The 23,935-nt window shown below is 37.1% G+C and overlaps 3 protein-coding genes and 1 long non-coding RNA gene across 4 annotated transcripts; 2 read left to right on the top strand and 2 right to left on the bottom strand.

Moving 5' to 3' along the window:
* The first annotated feature begins 401 nt into the window (after positions 1–401).
* LOC130994041 (uncharacterized) lies at positions 402–1,331 on the top strand. The gene has a single exon (XM_057919079.1). The coding sequence runs from the start codon at positions 402–404 to the stop codon at positions 1,329–1,331; it is 930 nt and encodes a 309-aa protein (XP_057775062.1).
* A 1,324-nt stretch (positions 1,332–2,655) lies between these two features.
* Positions 2,656–3,927, bottom strand: LOC130995892 (uncharacterized). The gene is made up of 2 exons (XR_009092307.1): positions 3,060–3,927; positions 2,656–2,962 (listed from the first exon to the last, which is right to left on the bottom strand). It is a non-coding gene; the product is annotated as an uncharacterized LOC130995892 (long non-coding RNA).
* Positions 3,928–14,049: 10,122 nt separating this feature from the next.
* LOC130994040 (uncharacterized) lies at positions 14,050–15,024 on the top strand. The gene has a single exon (XM_057919078.1). It carries the CDS (start codon positions 14,050–14,052, stop codon positions 15,022–15,024), a length of 975 nt encoding a protein of 324 aa, XP_057775061.1.
* Positions 15,025–15,172: 148 nt separating this feature from the next.
* Positions 15,173–19,578, bottom strand: LOC130995857 (probable protein S-acyltransferase 22). Its single transcript, XM_057921304.1, has 9 exons — positions 18,691–19,578; positions 18,460–18,573; positions 17,489–17,884; positions 17,342–17,410; positions 17,184–17,255; positions 16,891–17,019; positions 16,724–16,804; positions 16,447–16,629; positions 15,173–16,299 (listed from the first exon to the last, which is right to left on the bottom strand). Exons 1-9 carry the CDS (start codon positions 18,730–18,732, stop codon positions 15,517–15,519), a joined length of 1,869 nt encoding a protein of 622 aa, XP_057777287.1. The 5' UTR covers positions 18,733–19,578; the 3' UTR covers positions 15,173–15,516.
* Between the last annotated feature and the right edge of the window lie 4,357 nt (positions 19,579–23,935).

Below are 23,935 nucleotides of genomic sequence, written 5' to 3'. Positions count from 1 at the left end.
ATGTATATATATGTTTAATTGAAAAAACCAAACGAGAAATTAATGTTGATATGGTCGCACAATTTGACAAGCTATAATCAATATAATACTAGTAGTCTAGTAGCAAAAACTAAGTTATCAAAACCATGACTTATACAAGTCTATCCGTTGGGTTGTGTCACGTTGAGAATAGCCGTACCCGTACGTAGGTGATGAAAGTTCCATTAGATCGTTGAACCAATTAACTAAACGCGGTTGCATGGAAATTGTCACACAAAATATGCAAATTATTTCTACAATTGACCATAAAGACTTTGAACATTTCCTCTTGTCCAAGCACAAAAAATCATATATATCCATCCACCACTACCAGCCTCTTCATCCTCTCCATCCTCTCTCTCTCTCTCTCTCTCTCTCTCATCATGTCAGTCCCTAGGCCAAGCTTTTGGAGGGTCCTCTCCGACACCTGGCGCATACTGAGCTCCAATCCCCTCCATTTCGCAGCCCTATCACTCCTTTTCATCTTCCCCATCTCGCTGTTTAACGTCATCCACACTTTGATTTTGCCGCCATCTCCCTCTCCACTTTCTCACTATCGCCGCCTCCTCTCCACTGAAATCCCCTCCTTGGACAAATCCCAAATCCTCTACTTGGTAGCTCTCCTCATCTTCAACCTCTGCTCCGTCGCTTCCGTCACCCACAGCATCTTCCATGGCTTCAACGGCAAGCCCATCAAACTCGCCGCCTCCCTCAAATCCATCCTCTCCTCCTTCCTCCCTCTCCTCGCCACCAAGATCGTCTACTTAATCATCTTCGCGGCTATTACCTTCGGCTACGGAATCTGCATAGGTTTCGTTTTCCTGGGTTTGTTTTTTCTAGGGTTCGATGTCGAGCCCAGCAGCAAATCCTCCATGGCCGTCGTTATCGTCACGATGATCCCGTTTCTCGCACTCTTCTTCTACTTGGGCATAAAGTGGTATCTGGCGTGGTCTATAGTCGTCGTCGAATCCAAGTACGGCTTCGCGCCATTCAAGAGGAGCTCGAATCTGGTGAAGGGGGCGAAGCTGGTGGCCTTGTTGATGATCTTGGTGTTGGCGATTCTGCAGATGATTTTGTCGGGATGGTTCTCTGCTTTGGGCGGCGGGAGAGGATGCAGCGGCGGCGTGGTTGTGCAATTGGTGGCTTACGCTGTGTTGAGTAGCGTGGTGGCGCTCTTTGGCTTGGCTGCAGACACGGTGTTGCTGGTCCATTGCAAAGAGTTTAATAATGAGAATGGGGAATTGGAGTTTGTGAGTGATGAGAAGAAGTTAGGGCAGGTTTATGTCCCGTTGCCTGTTGACGAGGTCGTCTAGGAGGACTCCATCGATACATCAACTTCTTAATATTAATGTTGTCTACTACTATTGTATCACTGTGGCTGTTGTATTAAGTATTTGTAAGAAAATCTACGTGTATTGTAAGATACAGAATAGTTATTGATCGAAGGGGTCTGTCCTGTATTTGGTGAAATAATAGGGATGAGATCTAGTGTTTCACAATTTTATGTGTGCCACTGTGTCTCATTCTTATATCTATTATTTTAAAAATAGTTTTTATAAAAATAAAATTTATTATGATACTATGAATTATATTTAATTTTTATTTTAAAAAATTAATTTTTTTTAAAAGTATATACCATGACTTTGAACATTGTCAGTAACATCAATCGTAGAAGTAGATTTGTCAACGTGAAAAGCAACATTCTTATGATAGTAATTAGATTTTTGCTGCTCAAGATTCATCTCGAATGTTACTAACTTACTAACCAAATCACCAATTCTAATCGAAGTAACATCAGCAGTTGCTTCAATGGAAGAAATTTTCATGTTGTACCTTTCCGGAAGTGATCTCAACATTTTACTTACAAGTCTCTCGTTGCTGATTGGTTCTCCAAGACCAACTGCCTCATTTGAGATCTCACACAACTTCTCATAATATGCTGGAATAGTCTCATCTTCATGCATCCTCAATATTTCAAACTTTGTAGTCAACATTCGCAATTTTGTTGCTCTAACACTTGCTGATCCTTCACATTGTTCCTGTAAAATAAACCAAGCATCGCGAGCTTCAACACAGTTAGAGATCAGGCGAAAACAAGGAACATCGACTGAGATAAAAATAGCCTTCAAAGCTCTGGAGTTGTGACTAGAAATAAGTCGTTCATCTGCACTCCATTGACTTTCTGGTTTAGGAGTAATGTTGCCAACATCATCAGTAACACGCGGTGGAGTCCATCCATCCAACACAACAGCCCAGGCACGTTCATCAATGGATTTTAAGCATTAGCCACATCCATTGGTGGTAATTTTGCACACAGGAATCGATTCTTAGTTCGTCACACTACAAGAAAAACGCCAATAGACAACGGACAAAACCCATTGTCTATTAGAAAATCAACTGTTGTAAATGAGAGTATTGTCTATTGGAGGGCGGTCATAGACAACGGTTTTCCGACCGTTGTCTATTCTCTAATAGACAATGGTCGGAAACCCGTTGTCTATTCTCTGATAGACAACGAACAAAAAACCGTTGTCTATTCTAATATAGACAATGGTTTTTAAAATAACTTTTTTTGTAATTTATTTATATTTTCTAATTTTTTAAATATATATTTACCAATACTAAAAACTCATAATAGAAAACTAAAAATACATATATTAATACTAAAAATCCATACATTCATTCAAACATTATTAATCAAATATTACAACATCACAAATTTCATCCAACATCACAAATTTCATCCAACATTTGAATCAAAAGGGTGCGTCGTTTCTTTCTAAACATCAAATAGACAAGCTATGAACACTACCCACGCTCTCACTCTCCGCTGGGCGCTGCCTCCGCCTTCCTCCGCCCTTTCCTCCGGCGCCCCTCTCCCATCCACCAACTCCAAACCTTCCTCACTCCGCCTCCAAACCACCAAAAATTCCTCCACCACCGTCTGCCAAAGAGGGAAATGAGAAGAGAATTTCAGTTTTTAAACAAAAAGGGGAACGAAATGAAAGGAATTAGAAACTAAAGAAATATAGGGTTTTTACCAAGGCAGACGGACGGCGGCGGCCGCGACTCTGCTGCTGTCGGTTGAAGATTTGAAGGGGAGAACGAGCGGTGGCGGCGGCCGGAGGAGGGCTGCTGTCGTCCACCGAAGTGAGGGAGAGATTTTGTCAGATCTGGGGGAGAGGAGAGTGAGGACGGCGGCGCTAGTGTCGTCGGTAGTCAGGAGGGGGAGGCGGCGTGGCTGGCGGCGGTGGATTCTGTGGGAGCCGTTGCTTTGCCGGGAAGGACGAGCGGCGGCACCCACGCCGCTGATTTGAGTGCGGATCTGGGTGTGTGCGTTGGGTGTGAGAAGAGAGAAAGTGATAGAAAGAAAAGGGAGAGGAGGGAGAAGATGGCGGTTGGCCGCGATGGAGCTGCCGGGCTCCGGCGATGGCGCAAAGTGGCTGTGGCGGCGGGACCTAGGGCTGAGAGAGAGGGATGAAATCTGAGAGAGAGATAGTGAGATGGGAGGGGAGGGGGCGCGGCGCAGATAAGGGGAATAGTGAGAGAGAGATATATTATTACCTTATATTGTTTGTTTTTTAGACATTAACTTAATTTTAAATTGTATACAAACTTAACCCCACATTCTAGAATATGTTAATACTTAAATACTATTAATCATATTAAATAAATAAAAACTATCAAATTGCCCAATAAGAAATACTAGCAAATTATAGAGGCGGAATTACTAACTCACTAAAAATCAAAAGGATATATATGGGGATTGATTATTATACAAATCATAGTTATTGTAGAGAATAGGTTAATTTTAATGTTCTATGAAATATTATGAATTTAAAGTGAAAATTTATGAATTTAAAAAAATAGAACTTTTTTAGTATATGGAAATTGGGTTAGTGTTGGGTTTAAATGTTTAATATGGGTATAAAATGTTAATGAAGAGAAAAAAATAAAATATTTTTAATTTTGTTTTTTCATAATTTATTTATTTTTTATGATTTTTATACCATATTAAATATTTTTTCATTAACTTAAATTTAAGATGTAGTATTAAGTATTTTTTTTATGAATTAAATTTGATGATGTTCTTAAAAAAAATTAAAGAAAAAAATAGTAAAAAAAAATTAGTGAAAGAAGAGAGAGAAAAATGTAGGAAAAAACTCCTCTTTTATAGACAACGATTTTTCCAAAACCGTTGTCTATGACCGCCCTAAATAGACAACGGTTTTTCAAAACCGTTGTCTATAGTTATAATAGACAACGGGTTTCAGACTCGTTGTCTATGACCGCCCTAAATAGACAACGGTTTTTCAAAACCGTTGTCTATAGTTATAATAGACAACGGGTTTCAGACTCGTTGTCTATGACCGCCCTAAATAGACAACGGTTTTTCCAAAATCGTTGTCTATAGTTATCATAGACAACGAGTTTCAGAACCGTTGTCTATTACCGCCCTAAATAGACAACGGTTTTTCGTTGTCTATAATTATCATAGACAACAGGTTTAGAAGCATGTTGTCTATATTATGTTGTCTATGAGCTGAATTCTTGTAGTGTCAAGAACCCGCTCTTGATGCCAATTGAAAGAGTTTAGTGCCCCAAATTACCAACAAAGTAAAACTGTGTAAAGAAAAGAGTAATGTTGGATGCAATGTTATCAACAGAATGTTAATAACATTGTAACCAACATGCAGCGGAAAGTAATAACACACAGAAATACTTTTTTCACGGATTATAAATAACCCGTGAGTGCCTCATGGCTAAATTCACTATGATCATCAACAATACAAAGTACAAATTCAGATCTCTCTGGTAATCTATCTTTACAGATTGGCTGCCTAAGATAAATCTACCTATCTAGAATCTGCACTAAAGTGTTGAATCAACACAGAAAACCAAAACAGTCGAATAACAAATGTTACTCGAACAAAGCAGTCTGCTACGCTCCAATGTCCTCGATCTTCAACCCTTACCCTTGACCTCCCGTCAATACAGAGTAAGCCTTTACAGATTGGTTGCCTAAGACTCCTCCGTCAAAGCAAGGTTTGAAGAACTGGTGTCATGTTTGCAGCAAGACAAAAGTGACGAGTTGGTTGTGAACGAATGTTAGGTCGGTGAAAACGCACTCCTAAAATGTAAGGATGAATGAGGCTTCTTGCTGCTTTTATAAACCTTCATGTCGTGGTTAGTTTCCTCCACTTCCCACTTCCAGAAGCATCCAATAACCGCTGCAATCCACCTCCGAAAACTGCCAGTCGACCAGTCTGGAATGTTGGTTGAGAGATCATGGGTCCTGAAAAGTAGGAACTAACAGCCCACCACTTTGGACCATGATAAACCACCTTTCCACTTATTAAAAACGTGGTCAACAAGCATAAAACCTTTATTCCACAACCAAATAATAATAAAACGTGAAAGGAAGGTAAAGATTAAATATATACAATTACCAATAGAGAGTCAAAGTATGGAGTCAAGGCAGACTCCGGAATGTTAGTTGAAACCCAGAAATGTTGACATCATGAATGTTATCAACATTCCACCCAACATTGAAAACACGAATGTTATCAACATTGGTCCCAACATTGTCGGAGTCAACATTGACTCTAACAAAGGTGAAATTAAATGATAAAAAATAATTATATACCCTAGATTGATGGAATAAACTCTAATTAATAATCACAAAATTAAACTAAAACATATAAAGTTGAAATTGAAGAAAAAATATATAAGAAAATAAATAAAATTGAAAGTGGGACACAAAGTGAGACATAAAGTGTGGTACGCTGAATCTCATTCCCTGTATTTGGTGAAATTATAGGACCATCGATCTTCATATCCAACTTTTAATGTTCCAGCTGTATTCATTCTTTTGATTTTTTTTCTTCATTTGTTTTTTCTTCAAGTTCAAATTATTGTGTTTTAATAATTTTATTTTATAAGTGTTGATGAGAATTTATTATATTTAGTTTATATTTATATTTATTTATATATTTTTTTATTTGTAATTCTATTTTCTTATCAATATTGATATTATATGATTTCATAGTAGAGTATATGATTTTTTAAGCTTCAATTTTTTTTCTCTAAAAAACTTCAATTTTTAGTAATAAATACTCTCGCCGTCTCACAAAAACATGAACATTTGTAAGTGACACGCGTTTTAAGAAATGTTAGATAAAAGTGTATTGTGAGTGGAAAATGGGTCCCACTTTATGAAAAGTAGAAATGAAAAGTAAAGGGATTGTGGTGGGATAGTGTACTAAAATAAAAATGTTCATATTTTTGTGAGACACCCCAAAATGGCAAAATGTTCATGTTTTTGTGAGACGGAGGGAGTAATTTTAAGTAGAAAAGTGAAGCGAAACCACAAGCATATTTTTTTAATGTAATTCTAATAATTGATATATTTAACTATATATGTAGCAACATAGAAAATGTCCTAATTTATCATTTTGGTCCGTCCACAAAGAAATGTCTTAATTTATTTTTAATAATAATTTATGGGTCTTTTTCTCCACTCACTAATTTGTGGGCTCCTTTCTACACTCACTAACTTAATTAACTTTATTCATATTATTAATTTATTGGCAACTTTTTCAACTAACTAAAGAAACAACATAAATTTTTCTAAAATGCGTGCCATTCTCTATTAAAACATTTTTTTCGTGATGAGAGTAAGTATTATTGATGGAAATAGAATAATCCTACTCCATATCACAAATTCGCCAAAGAAATCATGTATAGATTCATGATTAGATTGATATCATTAGTCGCACATATCATGCTAGTACAGTTAAAAAAAGCTCTTAATTTTGATTGGTCCAATCTATCTATATTCTATATACATATTAAAGCAAAGTTTTCTATTGCGGAAGTTTCTTATTATTAGAGCATCCATAGTGAGGGTGACCTGATAGCTGACCTTATAAAAGGGGGATCATATTGAGTCAGGAGGCCAAAGTGGTGTGACTTGATAGCTTACCTGATTTTTTTACTTTTGATTTTTGTATTTTTCATTTAAATTTAATTTACATAAATTTAAATAACACAATTTACTTCAAATTTAAATTGCATTAATTTGAAAATCCTAAAAATTACATAAATCTTAAAAATTTAAAAACATATCCTATAACTATTCTGGCCTTAGAGGTCCGAAACGTGCCCAAACGTGCTCGATCAAATCATATTGGAGCTGAACATGTATCTGTCTATCTCGAAGAATCGCATCTCTTTGCACGTATTCATCGAAGCAAATCGGGGTTGCTCGAGCACTCTCCGACGAGTCACTGCTAGACGCCCCGTGTCCTGCGTCGTCATCTCTCCAATGGGTAGCTCTTTCACCTTCATTCTCCACAATCATGTTGTGGAGAATGATGCAACACATCATGATGTCCCTGAGATTCTCGACGTACCATCCCCGCACCGGACTTCGAATGATTCCCCATCGAGCTTGAAGAATTCCAAAGGCACGTTCGATATCCTTCCGTGCCGATTCTTGCATCTTCTTGAACCTCGCCTCCTTCAGATTGGTCGCCATCGGCGGACTCTTGACGAAGCAGCGCCACTATGTTATTATAAATAACCTGTGAGTGCCTCAAGGCTAAATTCACTATGTTGAATCAACAATACAAAGTACAGATTTGGATCTTCTTGGAGATCTATCTTTACAGAATATCTGCCTAAGATAAACCAACCTATCTACTTTCAGTACTACAATGTTGATACAACACAGAACCCAAAACAGCCGAATAACAAAAGTTAATCGGACAAAGCAAACAACCTGCTACGCTCCAATGGCCTTGCACTTCAACTCTTGCCCTCGACGTCATAGACTTTACAGATTGGCTGCCTAAGTCTACTTCGTCAAAGCAATCCTTGAAGAACCGGTGACACGTTTGCAGCAGGAAAATGACGAATTGGCTGTGAGTGAATGTTAAGTCGCTGATAATGCACTTCCAAAACGTGAGGATGATTGAAGCTTCTTGCTGCATTTATAGGCCTTCATGTCGTGGTTGGTTTCATCCACTTCCCACTTCCAGAACCTTCCTATAACTGCTGCAATCCGTCTTCAATAACTGCTAGTCGACCAGCCTTGGGATGTTGGCTACGAGATCATGGTTCCTGAAAAATAGCAACAACCTTCCCACTACTTTGAACCATGCATAACCGCCTATCCACTTATTAGAAACGTGGTCAACAAGCATAAAACTGTTATTTCACAACCAAAGAATAAGAAAACGTGAAAGGAAGATAAAGATTAAATATATACAATTACCAATGGAGAGTCAAAGTATGGAGTCAAGGCAGGCTCCAGAATGTTGGTTGAAACCCAGAAATGTTGACACCATGAATGTTATCAACATTCCATCCAACATTGAAAACACGAATGTTATCAACATTGGTTCCAACATTGTCGGAGTCAACATTGACTCTAACAAAATTTGTTGTGCCAACGTGGCAAACTAATAAAAGTTATTGACCACACATAATTCTAAATTATGTATGCGTGGGTAATGAATTTTTATCATTATTTATTCTTGACATGTAAGAAACGTGGGAAAATATTTTTAGCTACATTTATATTTTGGCTTCAATTAATTATTTATGTAAATCTTAATTGATGTTTTACCACACATATTTTGAAAAATGTGTAGGTGAAACAATTTGAAACTTTCAATTAATTATTGACATTTAAAATGTGTAGCAAAAAATTTATTTGTACAATTATTATATGGCGGTAATTCTTTTTTAAGTTTTATTTTATTTAATAAAGTTTATTTTTATATTTGGTGTGCACCTCTATTATTTTTTTTAAACCACACATAATATATGTGATATCCCGACCTTTTTTTCCCATAAGTAATGTAGAAGACCTTTATTTAATAAATTATTGATACATGCCCAGTATTAAATAAATTGTATATTTCCAAAGAAGTTTAAATAGTTGTTGATCAGGGATATTATTTTGAATTGATCAAATTATGAGTTATTACTAAATTATGTGAGATACATCACTACTATATTAATATTTTTCTCTTTCATTATTATTTTTTTATGCAACTATCATTTTGGCCCAATACATATTAGTACACTTCTTTTTATTCCAGATTTTATGCTATTATAGGGCCTTAAGCCCAAATTTCTGAATTTTCTTGGCCCAAACACCATTCGTGTGAAAGGAATAGCAGGAGAGAGAGAGTTTTACATTTCCTTTCCCACCAAGTTTTCTACAGTGCATATTTTCTTTTAAAACATGAAAACAAACAAGCCACGTATACATGATTCTTTACAATTTGTTAACTCCACAAATTCACCCGTCCCTACATCTCCACGTCAGTTTCACCCTTCATAAAAGCTTTTCCCCTCTTGTTTCCCCCACCATTCTTCTCCAGCTCTTTTATTGCCTTTGTAATTCTTCAAGCCACCAATTCTTTAATAACACTTTTACTCCTGCAGAGCAAATCAGCCAACACAGCAGCTATTAAGAAGATTTAAGCATATACGGGACCACATCTCCAACCTCACCCTTGCATAAGGTTGATTCAAACTTCTTTAAAATTCTTATTCTTTCAGTTCTACATTCAATAGCATGGACTAGAGGACTCATGAACTTAATACTCCCATTTACAGTAGTCCAATTCCTCATAAACTTCAAATACCCATTCTAACCTTATGAACCGAAATCTGACCTCATAAAACATCTTCATTCATAATCAACCACCACATCAGAATCACAAGCAAAGACTCACGTTTCAATAAAAGTCGAAAATTACACTAGATTCATTTTTTGTTTTCAAATCTGAAAATTTGTTTTTAAAACTTATCTTGTTTGAGAACGAGTCGAGAGAAGGGGGGGAAGAGTATCCTTTCGTTCTGGGGCTGCCTGTCTGATCGGGGAAGTCGGCGGCACAAGGCGGCAGCAACCGGTGGCTGGACGATGGCGAGACGAACCGGACGACGGTGGCGGCGTGAGGCGGAAGACGTCGGAGTAGCAGGGGCAGCAGCCCCTCTAGAGCTGATGTTACCGCTGAAACCGTGAGAGAGAGAGTGAGATAATGGGATCCGAGGGAGACGAGCGGGGCGGCGCGGCCGAAGGCCAAGCGCCGCTGGTCACAGCAGAGGGGGGAGAACGGCAGTGGCGGCGGCCCTCCATGGCCGCTCGTCGACTGATATGTGCGAAAGAGGGAGAGGGGCTGAGCGGCGAAGGAAGGAGAGCATTCCAGGGGTGTTTTCCGGCGACATTTTTTCGCCGGGAGGAGGAGAGGGGTGGCTGCATGTTAAACTATCTTTATCAACAACCTATATCAACCCAACTTTTTAATAAAAAATTTATTTATCTCTCTTTTACATACACAACCTATAATTTAACAAACTTTATATTTTATCAATAACCTACTACAACCTAAATATTTTTGATTTTTTATTATTTGTTGTCATAATTTTTAATTATAAAATGCCACATGAATGATGGCACTTGCCACATGTCAGCACAAGAATTAAGGTTACAAAGGTTGCTCTGCAACCTAATTGATAATCGATTGTGAGAAACTTTTGATTTTAATATTTTTTTATTATTTTTTTCCTTGTCTTTTAGCTATGATCGATTATGGTTGGTCATTGATAAAACGAGAGGGAGGTGGGCGGTGGTGAGAGTGAGGAGAAGTGGAGAGGACACTAGTGAGAGGGTGAGAACCGATGGGTTTGAAGAGAGAGAGAGAGTTAATTTTTTTAAAAAAATATCTTCACTTATGTTTATTTTGTTTAGGGTTTCTTTTGATGATGGGCTTCTCTAGAATAAATCAATTGGGCTTCCTTTTGTGATAAAACCATTTGGGCTAATTCTTTAAAGCTGATGGGCCTTTATTATTTTATATGGGCCATTTTAATGAACAAGCTTAGTAATTATATTTATTTTGGACTCTATTATTTTTTATATTTTAATTGACCCTATATATTCTTTGGGTTAATCTTATATTTTATTTATTATAAATTGCTAATTATTTTGTAAGTTTGGATTACTATTAAATTATTAATTATTTTGGGGATTTATATTATTAGTAATGTTATTTTCTTAATCTGGGCAAAGTGTATCAATAATTAGTATTTCCTGTTACCAAGAAATTAGAATGAAACCTTGGGATCTATTTAAGAATAGATTTCTTGTAGGTTTGAGTGACCAAGGGCAGTGAAGTCTCAAAGCAAGCCAATTATCGAATCTCCACTTGAGGTGGGCTTTATTTTACATAAATGTATCTTGAGTTATATAAGCTCTGATATTTCATGAAAATGTTCGTTTATCCAATATAAATGTTTTTATGTGCGTTCTGTATTGTTTAATGCTCGCATAAGCATCGATCGAGATTCCCATTTGACCTAACACGTTAGATGAGGATTGTGTACACAAGGTTAGTTGCTCAATGGGTTGATCACCATTTGGGCACTAATAAAGCTAAGCAGGCGTTATAAGGGTGCTCCTGGACACGTTCCAAGCACAGATGATGATGTGTTCCGTCTGGGTAGCGTCCCGGGTTCACTTAAGCGCGGTAAGCGATCCGACGGTGGTTAAAGGCCCGGGATCATAAGCAGCGAGTAACAATTGAACGTTACATGGGGCCCTCAACGTATATAATGTTTTGTCATGCTTAGAAGTGGATTTCTGTTTTAAAACTTTCTGAGTTATGATTATGATATTGGATAAACTGCTCTATTTAATTATTTCATAAAATATCTTGTAAACTCTTGCTCACTGAGTACACTAGTACTCAGCCCAAATTCTTTTCAAACATTTTCAGGGTAGGCGGTTGGCGTGCACGGTACTAAGCTGGGGAGTGATTCCTGATTCAACCTACCATCTGTTTCCTAGTTATTCTATCCAGTATTCCTAGTTGATGAATTGTCTATCTCTGATGAGCCTAGACTCACTTAATCTATTCCGCTGTTTATATTTAACATTGTGTATTGGAGCCGCGAAACTAAACCTTTTAAATTCCTTGGGATTTTCATAATGCTATTATCCTTATTTTATCATCAATCTCTTTCATCTAAATGAGCTCCTTTTATTATTATCATTTTTATTATTCTTCCAAAGTTTGGCTGTTACAATATATGTGTGGATAATAATTTTTATATTTATATTTTGACAAATTAAAGTAAATTTAATTTTATTTTTATATATTAGTGTCAACTAATCAATTGATTTCTCTACAATTATACAATAAAATAAAAATTAAATAGTCTTTAACATTAAAATAGGCATAAAAAAACAAGAATGAATATATTAAAAAAACACAAGAATTAAAATAGGCATAAAAATTAAATAGTCTTTAACATTAAAATCGAACTCAATAAAGAATATGATTGTTTAAACTCTCAACAACTAAAAGACAAGAAAATATTAACAAACTAATCAATGTCATTAGAACTACCCCTATTGTAATTTTTACCCCACTCAAAACAACTTTATCAGTTTTCTTAGTATCCGTGCCGGCACCCAAATGGGGCACTTTTTCGTGGACGGAGGGAGTATTTGATATATTCTAATAAGCTTTAATTAATTAGTAAATAGTTTGACTATTTGATTAATTAATTGGAGACAAAAGAAAAGTCCGGCCTGTTTAACCTAGGGTTTACAAGCGTGTCTTATTCCTATAAGAATAGGAATATATTTCTTTTGTCTGTGAGATGAAAAAAAGTGAGATACGTAAAATCACAAGAGAGAAAACACTCAGAGCACTATAGAATTCAATCAGAGATTTCCTAGCTTTCGAAGATTGAATTGTGCATCGGGAATTGTTCCTGCATCGAATCTGCAATATGCGTGGATACCATAGTAGTGGATTCAACTGCAGGAATTGCTAGAAGAATTGCTACAAGATTGTTTGCTACACAACAAGTAAGTTATTCTAACTATTGTTGTGTGTTTGTAATCTCTACACATGAATCAATTGTAAATCTAGATCTTTTCCTTGACTGTTATTTCCGCTGCGTATCATTAAATGATGTCAAGGATTTCCAACATGGAGCCGTCCTCAAAATTCAATTGTATGATCTTGGTATTTTCCATTATGTTGTATTACAATTGACATGTCAACTTTTGAGTGACAAAAAAAATTGAGAGTGTTAATATTTCAACAAATTAAAAGATAGTCATATTATTACATTGTTTAAAGTTTCAATTATGCTATTAGGCTGTTGTTGCTCTCCGATAAATTATTCTCAAACTGAAGTTGATTTGGCAACCGAAAAAAGTTGACGTGTACCAAATTGTCAATATACTGAATGACGACGTTTTCTTTTAAAAATAAAACATCGTTGTTTTACTTGAATTTAAACTTATTAGTTCTAATTAGGGTTCTTATCCCTTAATACATTTAGGGCTTTAGGGTTGATTTTATCGATTCGATATATAATTAGAATTCTTCTTTCTTTGAAATACCCATTCAAAATCGAAACAGATAGAGGCTGAGGCTTAATTATGAAACAATGGCAACTTCATCGACTGATTCGTATACGTCCTCAAAGATATCTCATAAATCTGAGAAGTCTAATAAGTTAGATGGGAAAATGAGATGTGATCATAATCTTTTAATCGAATACTACACTTTTCACACAGAAAAAAAAATCCACAACATAAACTCTACTGTGGTCGAGTTCGTCAGATAAGGTTTAGTGATTGTTTTTGTCAATGAAAGTGGTGGAATGATTTTTTGATTAAGCTCATCTAATTTTTGTTGTTCGGAAATAAATTGATTTTATGATTAGTTTATTTTTTCTTTTTATGTAGTTATAAAATTTAAAAATAATTTATATCCACGTGGCTACATCGCAACTTGACTAATGCATTGCGGGTGAATTTTTCAGATATTTTGATTCATTTATATTTTCTCACTTACCATTTTTCAACAAGCTATTAAAAGTAAACCCATAACGGTTGACGTCACCTGAAGGGTTTGGAATATTGGTTTTTTTGAATCAATTCTAGAATACTAGCATCAGCGATTCAACCCCTTCTCTCTCTGATCTGTAATCATGGCGCCCGACCGGCCAAACCTATGGCGAATACTTTCCGACAGCTCCGGCATAATCAGCGCCCACTCCCTTCATTTCTCGGCACTCTCAATCCTCTTCATCTTCCCCTCATCCTTGGCCAGCGCCGTCTACACCCTGCTCTCCCTCCCCAATAACCCACTCCAAACCCTCTACCTCCGACTCTTATCCATCTTCTCCGCCGCGGACTACCAAATTCCCGCCGTCGGAGCATCCCAGCTCCTCTTCCCCCTCATCTCGCTCTTCTTTACTACCTTCGCCGCCGCTTCGATCTCCGCCACCACCTTCAACGCTTTCTACGGCAGGCCCGTGGAGCTCATCGCCGCCCTCAAATCCGCCCTCGTCTCGTTCCTCCCGCTCCTCGCAACCACTCTCGCCGTCGAGATCGTAATCGGAGTGATCGTCTTCGCCTTCCTAGGTCTGATTATCCTGACCAGCAACGGAATCGCATCGATCGGCTTCGACATCGATTACTACTATGAGAACCAATATTTTCTGGCGATTTACATGGCGATCGGGGTGCTGCTGGCGGCGCTGCTGATCTACTTGCAGATCGAGTGGAGCCTGTCGAACGCGGTGGTGGTGGTGGAGTCGGATTGGGGATTGGCGGCGCTGAAGAGGAGTTCGTATTTGGTGAAGGGGGCGAGAGGCATCATGTTCTCGTTCCTGCTCTTCTTCTCAATTTTGGCGGGTGTTTTGGGGATTTTCTATTTCAAATATGTGTTGATTGCATATGGGAATGGGAGTGGCGATGGATGGAATTGTTGGTTGGTTTTCAAGATTGTTGTTTTTGCTGGGTTTTCCACCCTATTATCGCTCTATAGCATGGCTGCACTCACCGTTTTCTTCATCTATTGCAAAGCCTCGCACCATGAGTTGCACTTTGAGATTCATGCCGGAAATGGAAAGCTCGGTGATGACTATGTTCCATTGCCTTACGATGCTAATGTTGTCTAAAAATGAAGTGAGAATCTATAATTCTTGCTGCTTTTGTATGAGTTATTGTAGTAAATCTTCATATTTGTCCGTTATTCGAAATAATACTATGTTTTGCTCTTTTCGTGATTGATTGATTGATGACTGATGTGAGAGATAGAGAGAGCTGTTTACTCCAACAAACAAATTTTGTCTTTCCACTATCACTAACAAATCAACTGACTTGTAACCGAAATTTTGAGACACAGAGTTCAGGATAAGAACAAAATTTATGCCACAGACATAAATTTACATGACAAAAGTCAGTGATTCTGCTGCAAGCTTCATCAATGGTGGGGGCAGAACTCATACTGCAAAGATTCTTTTTTACTTCCCTCCAAAAAAAACAATCACCAGGCAAACATTAATCTCTGTAAATCGCCTCTTCAAAGTTGCATCACAGTTTCTCTAGGCCAACCGCATTTAAACCCGGGCCAACAATTGAAAGAATCCCAAGAATCTGGATTTTACCCTTCAAAGATTCCTATGATTCGAGAAGGTCGATGCTGTCGGGGCCATGAATCTCGAGGAGCTACTTCTCTCTGCCTCGGACCCAAACAGTAGGTTGTTCCAGTTGTTAGGCCTATGCAGAAACCTCGTAGGAACTCTGTCACTGTCTTCACCACCGGATGCATCGTATCCATCGCTAGTCGATCTCGACAACGGGATGTCTTTCTGAGCAGTCATGGCAGTAGCAGACAGCCCGACGAGCCTCCTCCCCTCTTCAGCTCCAGATGAGGAGACCCGGAAAGGATGAATGTCGGGGGAATCTAGGCTACTCTCGGGTGAGGAAGCCACATTGACAGCTGGCATTGGCCGGAAATCACTCCGCCCTTCGAGCTGCAGAGGGGCCAAGCTGGTTGATGTGGGATGATGATGATCTCTACTATTTTGGGTGTCGAAAGTTTGAAGCTTTGACAGAGATTGAAGGGGCATGTCTGCAGGTAGGCGGATGCGCCTGCTCCCTCGTTTCCTACCGTTGTCGAGCCTCAGTGCCGTGTTCCGACCACTGCTGCCGAAACTGCTGTCTGTTTCGTGAGCATAGCTGTTGGATTCATGCCTTACGACAGGCCTTAGGATCTTGGACTTCTTTCTTGCTTCTGCAGCAGCCTTGGAAACATCCTCTGCGTTTAAACGAGCTAAAGTCCACGGGCTGATCTTCACGGCTGCAGGATTCTTTTTCTTGGTTTGTTCTTCCACCATTGTCCTCTTCCCGAGTGAACTCACAGACCCATTGTCGGGAGGTACAACATCGTACTGCAACACAACAATAAAGCCGAAACAAAGCCTCAGGTTGATGTCTGAGCAAAAACGGAAGCTACTACATAAAACTGAATGCTGATGGCTTTTAACCCCCAAAGAAAGCACGCACACACACTGCAAGAATCTTGAGAAGATTTTAACCTGATCCTCAACAAACAGACGCGGTGGGGTACACCATGCTGCCCGATGGAAGGTGTTGAAGGAGCTGGCACTACTTAATCCGGTAATGGAGCTAACGGGCGACATTTGAGGGCTTTGTTGACCTCCAACACCTAATTGGTCTTGCTCCCTTAGAGCTATAATGTAATCATATGTGCTTATTCCCTGTCACACCACCATTGTAATTTTGTCAGTTGAAAGAGTAAGCCTCTTCTCCAACAGCCATTATTCGTGGAAAAAAGTGTAGATATACACCAACCTTCTTGATCAGAAGGATGTGAAAGAAGAAGAGCTGAGAAAGTGGCAGGGTTGCTATCATTGCCAATATAGTGCACACTGCCTATAACAAAAAAATTACAGTATTATCTCCGTGAAGTAAATTGTTCAATATATCCACTAATTTAATTGAGTAGAGGAAATACTCACCACAACAATTACAAAAGGAACAACCGAAAAACTGCTTCCTAGCTTAGAGCTGATATCAGTAGCAAATTGCTTCCTCTTCAGGAAACACAGGATGAGCACGAGGATTCCAGTCGACCATTGAATAATAAGCTGCAATCTCAAGTCCAAGGTGCAGTGACCATGTAATAAATCAGACAATATCCATCTATTTATTAAATACATATATATTCATATGCATTTGACAATATGATGTATTTATTTGACAATATGATGTATTTACAAGGAAAATAGAAAATGGAAGCCTGAGAGTATACCAGGAGAAGTGCTGACACCATAAGAGTAAAAAACTTCCTATAGTTCCTTTTGCCTATGCAATTGTTTAGCCACTACAAAATTGAGGAAGAAAAGGCTCAGAAGGTCGTCTTTTGACAATATTGGCAAATGATCTCCAAATTCTAATTTCTGATTTTACCCGGCAATGATGATCGAAGCGGTCAACACACTTGTCACAAACCCTACAATGCTTGCTGTACTTGAAAACCTGCAAGATGTTTGTCAAATCATGTATCATCTAGAATTGTGACATAACAAACTACTAGTCATATGTGTATATGCACACCTCAACTTCACACAAACTACAATAGAACATCCCATCTTCACTCTGATGATCAGAGGACTCTTCATGCGAAATGCAAAAGTAGGCACAAGGCACTAAAGCCAACAAGCCCACACTGCAGGCTCTCTTATGAGGCGAGGAATCATCCTTTTCAGCTTCTGTGTTCCTTTCAGCTGCTGATTCAACATCGTTTCTTCCTTTATCATTAGCTTCCCCTCCAATAGCTGCAGCATTTCCATCTAGGACAGAGGAAGTCGACTCTCCACCATGCTTACACGCATTCTGTTTGATATGCTCCTTGTTATCGAGGACCTTAAGATATTTTTTTGATTTGAAGACGCCGGCATCAGCAGGATCAGCACCAGCACACCAAATGTATAGACCAAATGCGCATGCTAGCTGAGAAATTAACAAGATTAGGTACGTCCCAAATAATAAAAAGATCGGTAACTACTAGCAGGCAGTAACCAGCTAGAGATGATATGTGGTCGAAATCATTCTACACTTGCTGCATTTCGAGGTTAAACTAATTTTACTCCATAGTGAATGTCTGCAGCTACCTCGGTAAACAATGTACAGAGCTCTAATCCAGTTAATGCCAAGAATGATCGAAACAAAGAGACGAAAGGCAATCTGTAAAGCAAATTTGATGAGAGAGAAACTTGTGGCTCTATTTATATACGACACAAGAAAGCTAGATGACAACCACCTTAATTTTCCTTGTCAACTTATGAGTGAACAGTGCTTTTCCCAACTATCCCGACAGCTCATTGAAATTAGAAATTACAGAAACTAGTAAATGGAAAGCAATCAAAGTAGGAAAGAAGACAATGTAAATTAAGGGAATAAAGTAGAGATCAATTTGAAAGCAACAAGCACCGAAACCACAGATCTCGGCTTCCTTATTAGCTCACTGAAAAAGGGAACTAGAATTGCAAAAAGCAGAAACAAATTAGGGATGCAATTGTGCTTACAAGAGGAGTGTAAATCCCCATCGCAATGTATTGAAACAATTGTCTCCCAACAAAAGGGGCAAAGAACACATAGAAAGCAAACCCCAATGCCAGAAATACAGCAACAGCTACCACCTGCAATCGCACACATCTCCATTCAGACAGCCGTTTACATTTCAGAAAAACTAATGAAACAGAAAAAGAAAAAGAAAATGTAAGAAGATGAAGATTTCATCAAATGCAAAGAGATACCTGGAGTGGGTGGTAAGGAAGCTGCCATCCATGCTTTCTCATTGTGGCGATTGGAGTTGGAATCAAGAAAATTTGTGGGGTTAGGAGAAAAATTGAAATGAAGTTTGTTTCAGTTCCTAAACAGCATTCTAAAAGCCAGTTTTACCCCATTTTCATGGCAGAATTGGGATCAATGGCTCACTGTAAAAGCAACCAAACAAATCTTGCATGCTCATTTTGAATGACTCTCACCACTCACTGCCACAAACAAGCAATAACCCAAAATGAAGGTAGCAGCACCAATAAAAGCTCACAAAAGGAAAGGTAAACCCACAAATGAAAGTGGAGGATGGAGATGCTGATCAATTGCTAAGACCCTTTTCCTTGTTCACTCATTATAACCCAGCACACCAAGGTCACACAATGATGGTGAAGAGAGAGAGAGAAAGAACCGAAAGGCCACTGCCTATGGGGATGAAATGGGCATTTAGACAAATGGGTTTTCCTTTGAGCCAAGCAAAGATCCGTCCAGCAAAGGGGAGAGAGAGAGGAGAGAGAAAGGGAAAGGTCAGGGGCAATGCTGGACTGGCATTTTGCTTTGTAAAGCCTATAATTACCTTGGGTCCTTGGGCAACCTAACTTTCACTTTTTCCCCTTGTTTCTTGCATTGCCTTTTTCTCCATGAGCAATCTCAACATCATTTGTCCACACCTCTTCACTACACCACCCACTTGTATACTACTTCTACTGTGTGTTTTCTCTTTTCTCTGCTCTTAACAACCCATTCAATCCCTGTGTTTTCTCTTTTCTCTGCTCATAACAACCCATTCAATTCCCCTCTCTCTCTCTCTCTCTCTCTCTCTCTAGTTTTTTTACTGCGAGTGCAGCAGTAGATATAACATTTATAAATCCCCGCTTTAATAATTAATACAGATTGGAATAAACATCCAAAGCAATTATTTATTGTGAAAAAACGACCTTACTAGAATATGTAGCAGCAATTTTTGGAATTTACAATAATATCTATGCAACCATTTCTCTTTTCTTTTTGCCTCGCTCTTTTGCATGAAATTGGAATAATCATATCCTTCAATTATTTCTGTTTTTTTCAAGTATTTGCCAGATTGGTGCAAATAATGTTTTTATTTTTTAACTCGGAGAACGGAACAGTGGAATTTGAACCTAGATATAATTATTTACAGACTTCACTTATTGGTGTCGCCTTATTAATTGATAATTTAATGTAAAATATATTTTATTTAATGTCACATGAGTCCAAGATTATTAATGATAATTTAGACGAACACTAGTAAAATTTAATTTTCAAAACTTACAAAATTATTCCTCATTCCCTACACGCAATTAATGTGTGCTTCTACTCCTCTAAATTCTAGTACTAATTTATTTTACTTAAATTGAAACAAAGCATTAAATCATCCAACACTATAAAAAATGGAGTGGTTAGTGCCTAAAATGGAAGCAGTTTAGGACTATAAGTAGGTCGGGATAAGATTAAGGAATTTTTTCCAAGTTAAGATTATTGGCAAGCATCCTATTTTAAATTGGGTCATTTCAACTAATTTATATTCCGTATTTGAGTAGAGTAATCTTGAAGGAAAATTGATTGTTGGTCCTCAAATTTTCCTCTTCCTTTATTTTCTTCTCTCCTTTTTTGTCTCCCATTCATTATCCAATTCCTATTATATAGTATGCTTTTTGTTTGCCAGCATAGTTTATCAATGTTTTCTATTGATATTTGACTTATTCACAATAAAACAAGAGCTCGGGAGTACAATTTTTCTATATTTGTTCAACCGACATATTAATCAAAATTTGTCAGAAAATATAAAAACGTGTTAATAGCCCCAGAAGATTAAAAAAAAATAGGATTATATGTGTTTTTAATCGATTTTTGTAACTTTATCAATCCTTTTTTCTAGACGAGGGAAAATTCATAATGCACTCTGCATAAAAAAGTTTTATACGTGCAATTATGCACCAATTGACACTTGTATTCCTTAACAATTATCTAAGAGGTAATTGTTCAACACTATCTAATATATATTCTACTATTATGTTTCCTAGATTTGTAATTTCATTTTTTTATGATAAAGAAAATCAGCAATTGTTACTTTAAACCGTATCTTGAATATATAAATACAAATATGTATATATATATATATAGGGGTAGGATCCATAGAGAATTATATTTTTCGAAAGAATGGAGAATAACGAATAAATCTATAAATTTTACGAATATATCATCATAACTAATGAACAGATGTATTCAGTAAAATACAGCAAATATAGTGAAAATCTCGCTTTTCTCAGAATTCGAACCCAGGCCAAAATCTTATTCATATGATACATTCATCGAAATTATAGACTTATTCGTTATTTTTTCACGCATTCTCCATTCTCAAAATATTTAGCATTCTTCATGGATCTTCTCCCTATATATATATATATATATATATATATATATAAACATCATTTCTATATAAAACACTTGCATAATATAAACATTATAAGAAAACTAATGAAATATTTTTGTTTAGGATGATTAGTAATAATAATTCATAATTACGAGGGAGGTTACCACTTACCAATGAGGTTTTTATGCTCTTTTATTGAGCCAAGATGCATTCTTTTGGCACCTTCTTGTCAGATGGTATCGTGCTTGATGAGTTGGACAAATAAAAAATATGCTCCGCCACATTAAGTCAAAATACTATAGTCTTAAATCATACTATTTTTTAAGCATGCATGCAATCCTGTTTGATATTTATTTATTCATTTATTTATTTATGGGATTGAGGTTTCTAGGGGATTTCATTTTCCAATGTATTAGGTAATGCGTTTGCAATCTTTGATTCGTTGGGTACTACTATTTAGCATTAGCCATGGCAGTGGATCTTGGACCCGGTCCAGATCCGTGGATCCAGATTCGTTTTTATGGACCTGAATCTCAATTTTTTGGATCCAACGGATCTGGATCTGGATCTGGATTTCAGTTTTGAAAACGAATTTGGATCTGGATCTTGAAATTTTAGATTCAGATCCGGCCCGGATCCGACCTGTGGATCCGTTTTATTTTATATATATATTTTATATTTTATATTTAGTTTACTAATAATATTAATTAAATTAAAAATAATAAATAAATTATATTCAAAAGAATAAAAACTAAAAGTAATTAGATAAAAGTATTTTGTGTTATATTTTTCATGATGGAAATTAGATGTTGTTGATTTTGTGAATTTTTTTTAATTTAATTTAAAAATAGTAGATCCATGAATCTGGACCCGCGGATCTGACGGATCTGGATCTGGATCCAAAATTTTCAGATCCACGGATCTGGATCTGGTATATGAAAACGGATCTGGATCTGGTATTGGCCAGATCCGGCCCGTTGCCATCCCTATTTAGCATAAACTTATTTGTAATTTATACATACTATTGAATAATGAGATAAGATGTGAGACAATATATATTAAGCAAAGTCAGACGATTTAATTTGAAATATTTAATTTGTGTTATGCACTTTGCGCAAATACGAACCAATTGAGGCTGTCGGGTGATTTTAATCAATTCATGTCGAATTTTTTTAAATGGGTACCCTTTTGTTGAGTGATACATTTATTCAAAATTGAAGAAGCCAAAAAATTCTTCTAATTTTGAAATTCGTTTGAGATTCTAGTTTGAATACTAGGGTCCAAATATAATGACAAATTTGTACGTGAAAATTTGCAGTCTAGAAAATTGATCCGTCCAATACAGCCCTTCATAAATACTCGCTCCGTCTGCAGGTCGGGGCATTTTAGTCAAACTCGAATTGCTTATTGCCGGAAATATATTGTTGGTCAAAAACAAATTATTATTTCCTCCATCTTTTGATAAAATTTTTGAGTACAAGATTTAAGAAACTATTCCATCTGTCCTATTATTTAAGACACATTTTTTTTTTAATTGTCCCATTTAACATGACACATTTCTATTTTAAGCTAAAATTAACATTGAAAGGAGTGTGTCTGAAGTAAATAAGCTCTTGTTTGAGGACTAACTTGCAATTTTACAGTTCAATTTAAGTTCTTTACTGGAGCTTAAAAGAAGCCGTTAGAGTTTGTTATTTTACTGTTCCATTAAGTCATTTTTTTCTCTGCTTCACGTTTTTGAGTGTGTGATTCTGTAATTAGGGCGAGAGCTGAAAACAAGAGTGAAGAAACATTAGGGTTTCTTGTTATGAGATTTAGCTTGAAGGAGATAATCTTCTCATCCAGATTAGGATCTTGTATTTCTGCGTCTTCCACCATTGATCAATAATATACCATCATTAACGCTCAGTGGATGTAAGCTTCGACTGAACCACGTTAAATCCTGTTGTTCTTAGCTTGTGTTCTTGCTTGTTCTTCGATTAATCTTGCCGACTTTGCCAACAAGTGGCGCCGTCTGTGGGAACCAAGGCAAGATAGATCGGCGTTGTTCCAAATCAGATCAAGATGTCAGTTACAAAGTTTGAAGCTAAGAAGTTTACTGGAAAAAATGATTTTGGTTTGTGGAGACTGAAGATGAAAGCGATGTTAATTCAGCAGGGATTGTTCACGGCACTTCAGGGATAAAAGGCATTATCAGAGGTATGAAGAAGAACGATAGAATCACATTAATGAAGAAAGCTCACAGTGCCTTGATTTTGTGTTTAAGCGATAAAGTGTTGCGAGAGGTCTCAAAGGAGACTACAACTGAAGGGGTTTGGAGGAAATTGGAGGATACCTATATGAAGAAGTCTTTAACAAATCGCTTGTATATCAAGCAAAGATTGTATTCATATAGGATTGTTGAAGACAATAATTTGGAGGACCAGATTGAGGAATTCAATAAAATGCTCGATGATTTAGAAAATATAGAGGTGAAATTGGAGGATGAGGATAAGGCAATTATCCTACTGAATTATCTCCCAAAATCATATGAGCATTTGAAAGATGCCATGTTATTTGACAGAGAGAAAACTATTTCACTCGAAGAGGTTCAAGCTGCATTAAAAACCAACGAGTTGCAGAGGAACAATTCAGTGAAGCAAGAGCCTTCAACTTCAGAAAGCTTGAATATATATCCAAGTTTTCAAAAGGAAAAATTCAAGAAACAATGGAGTGATGCAAAGAATCCCACTGGAGAAAAGTCTAAAGATCCTTCATATAAGAAGACTAGAAGCTGTCATTATTGCAAGAAACCGGGTCATTTAAAGAAGAATTGCTTCTCTTGTAAGAAG

This window comes from Salvia miltiorrhiza, chromosome 7, assembly GCF_028751815.1.
Source record: "Salvia miltiorrhiza cultivar Shanhuang (shh) chromosome 7, IMPLAD_Smil_shh, whole genome shotgun sequence".
Taxonomy (NCBI): Eukaryota; Viridiplantae; Streptophyta; class Magnoliopsida; order Lamiales; family Lamiaceae; genus Salvia; species Salvia miltiorrhiza.
This window is presented reverse-complemented; position numbering and strand designations above follow the sequence as displayed.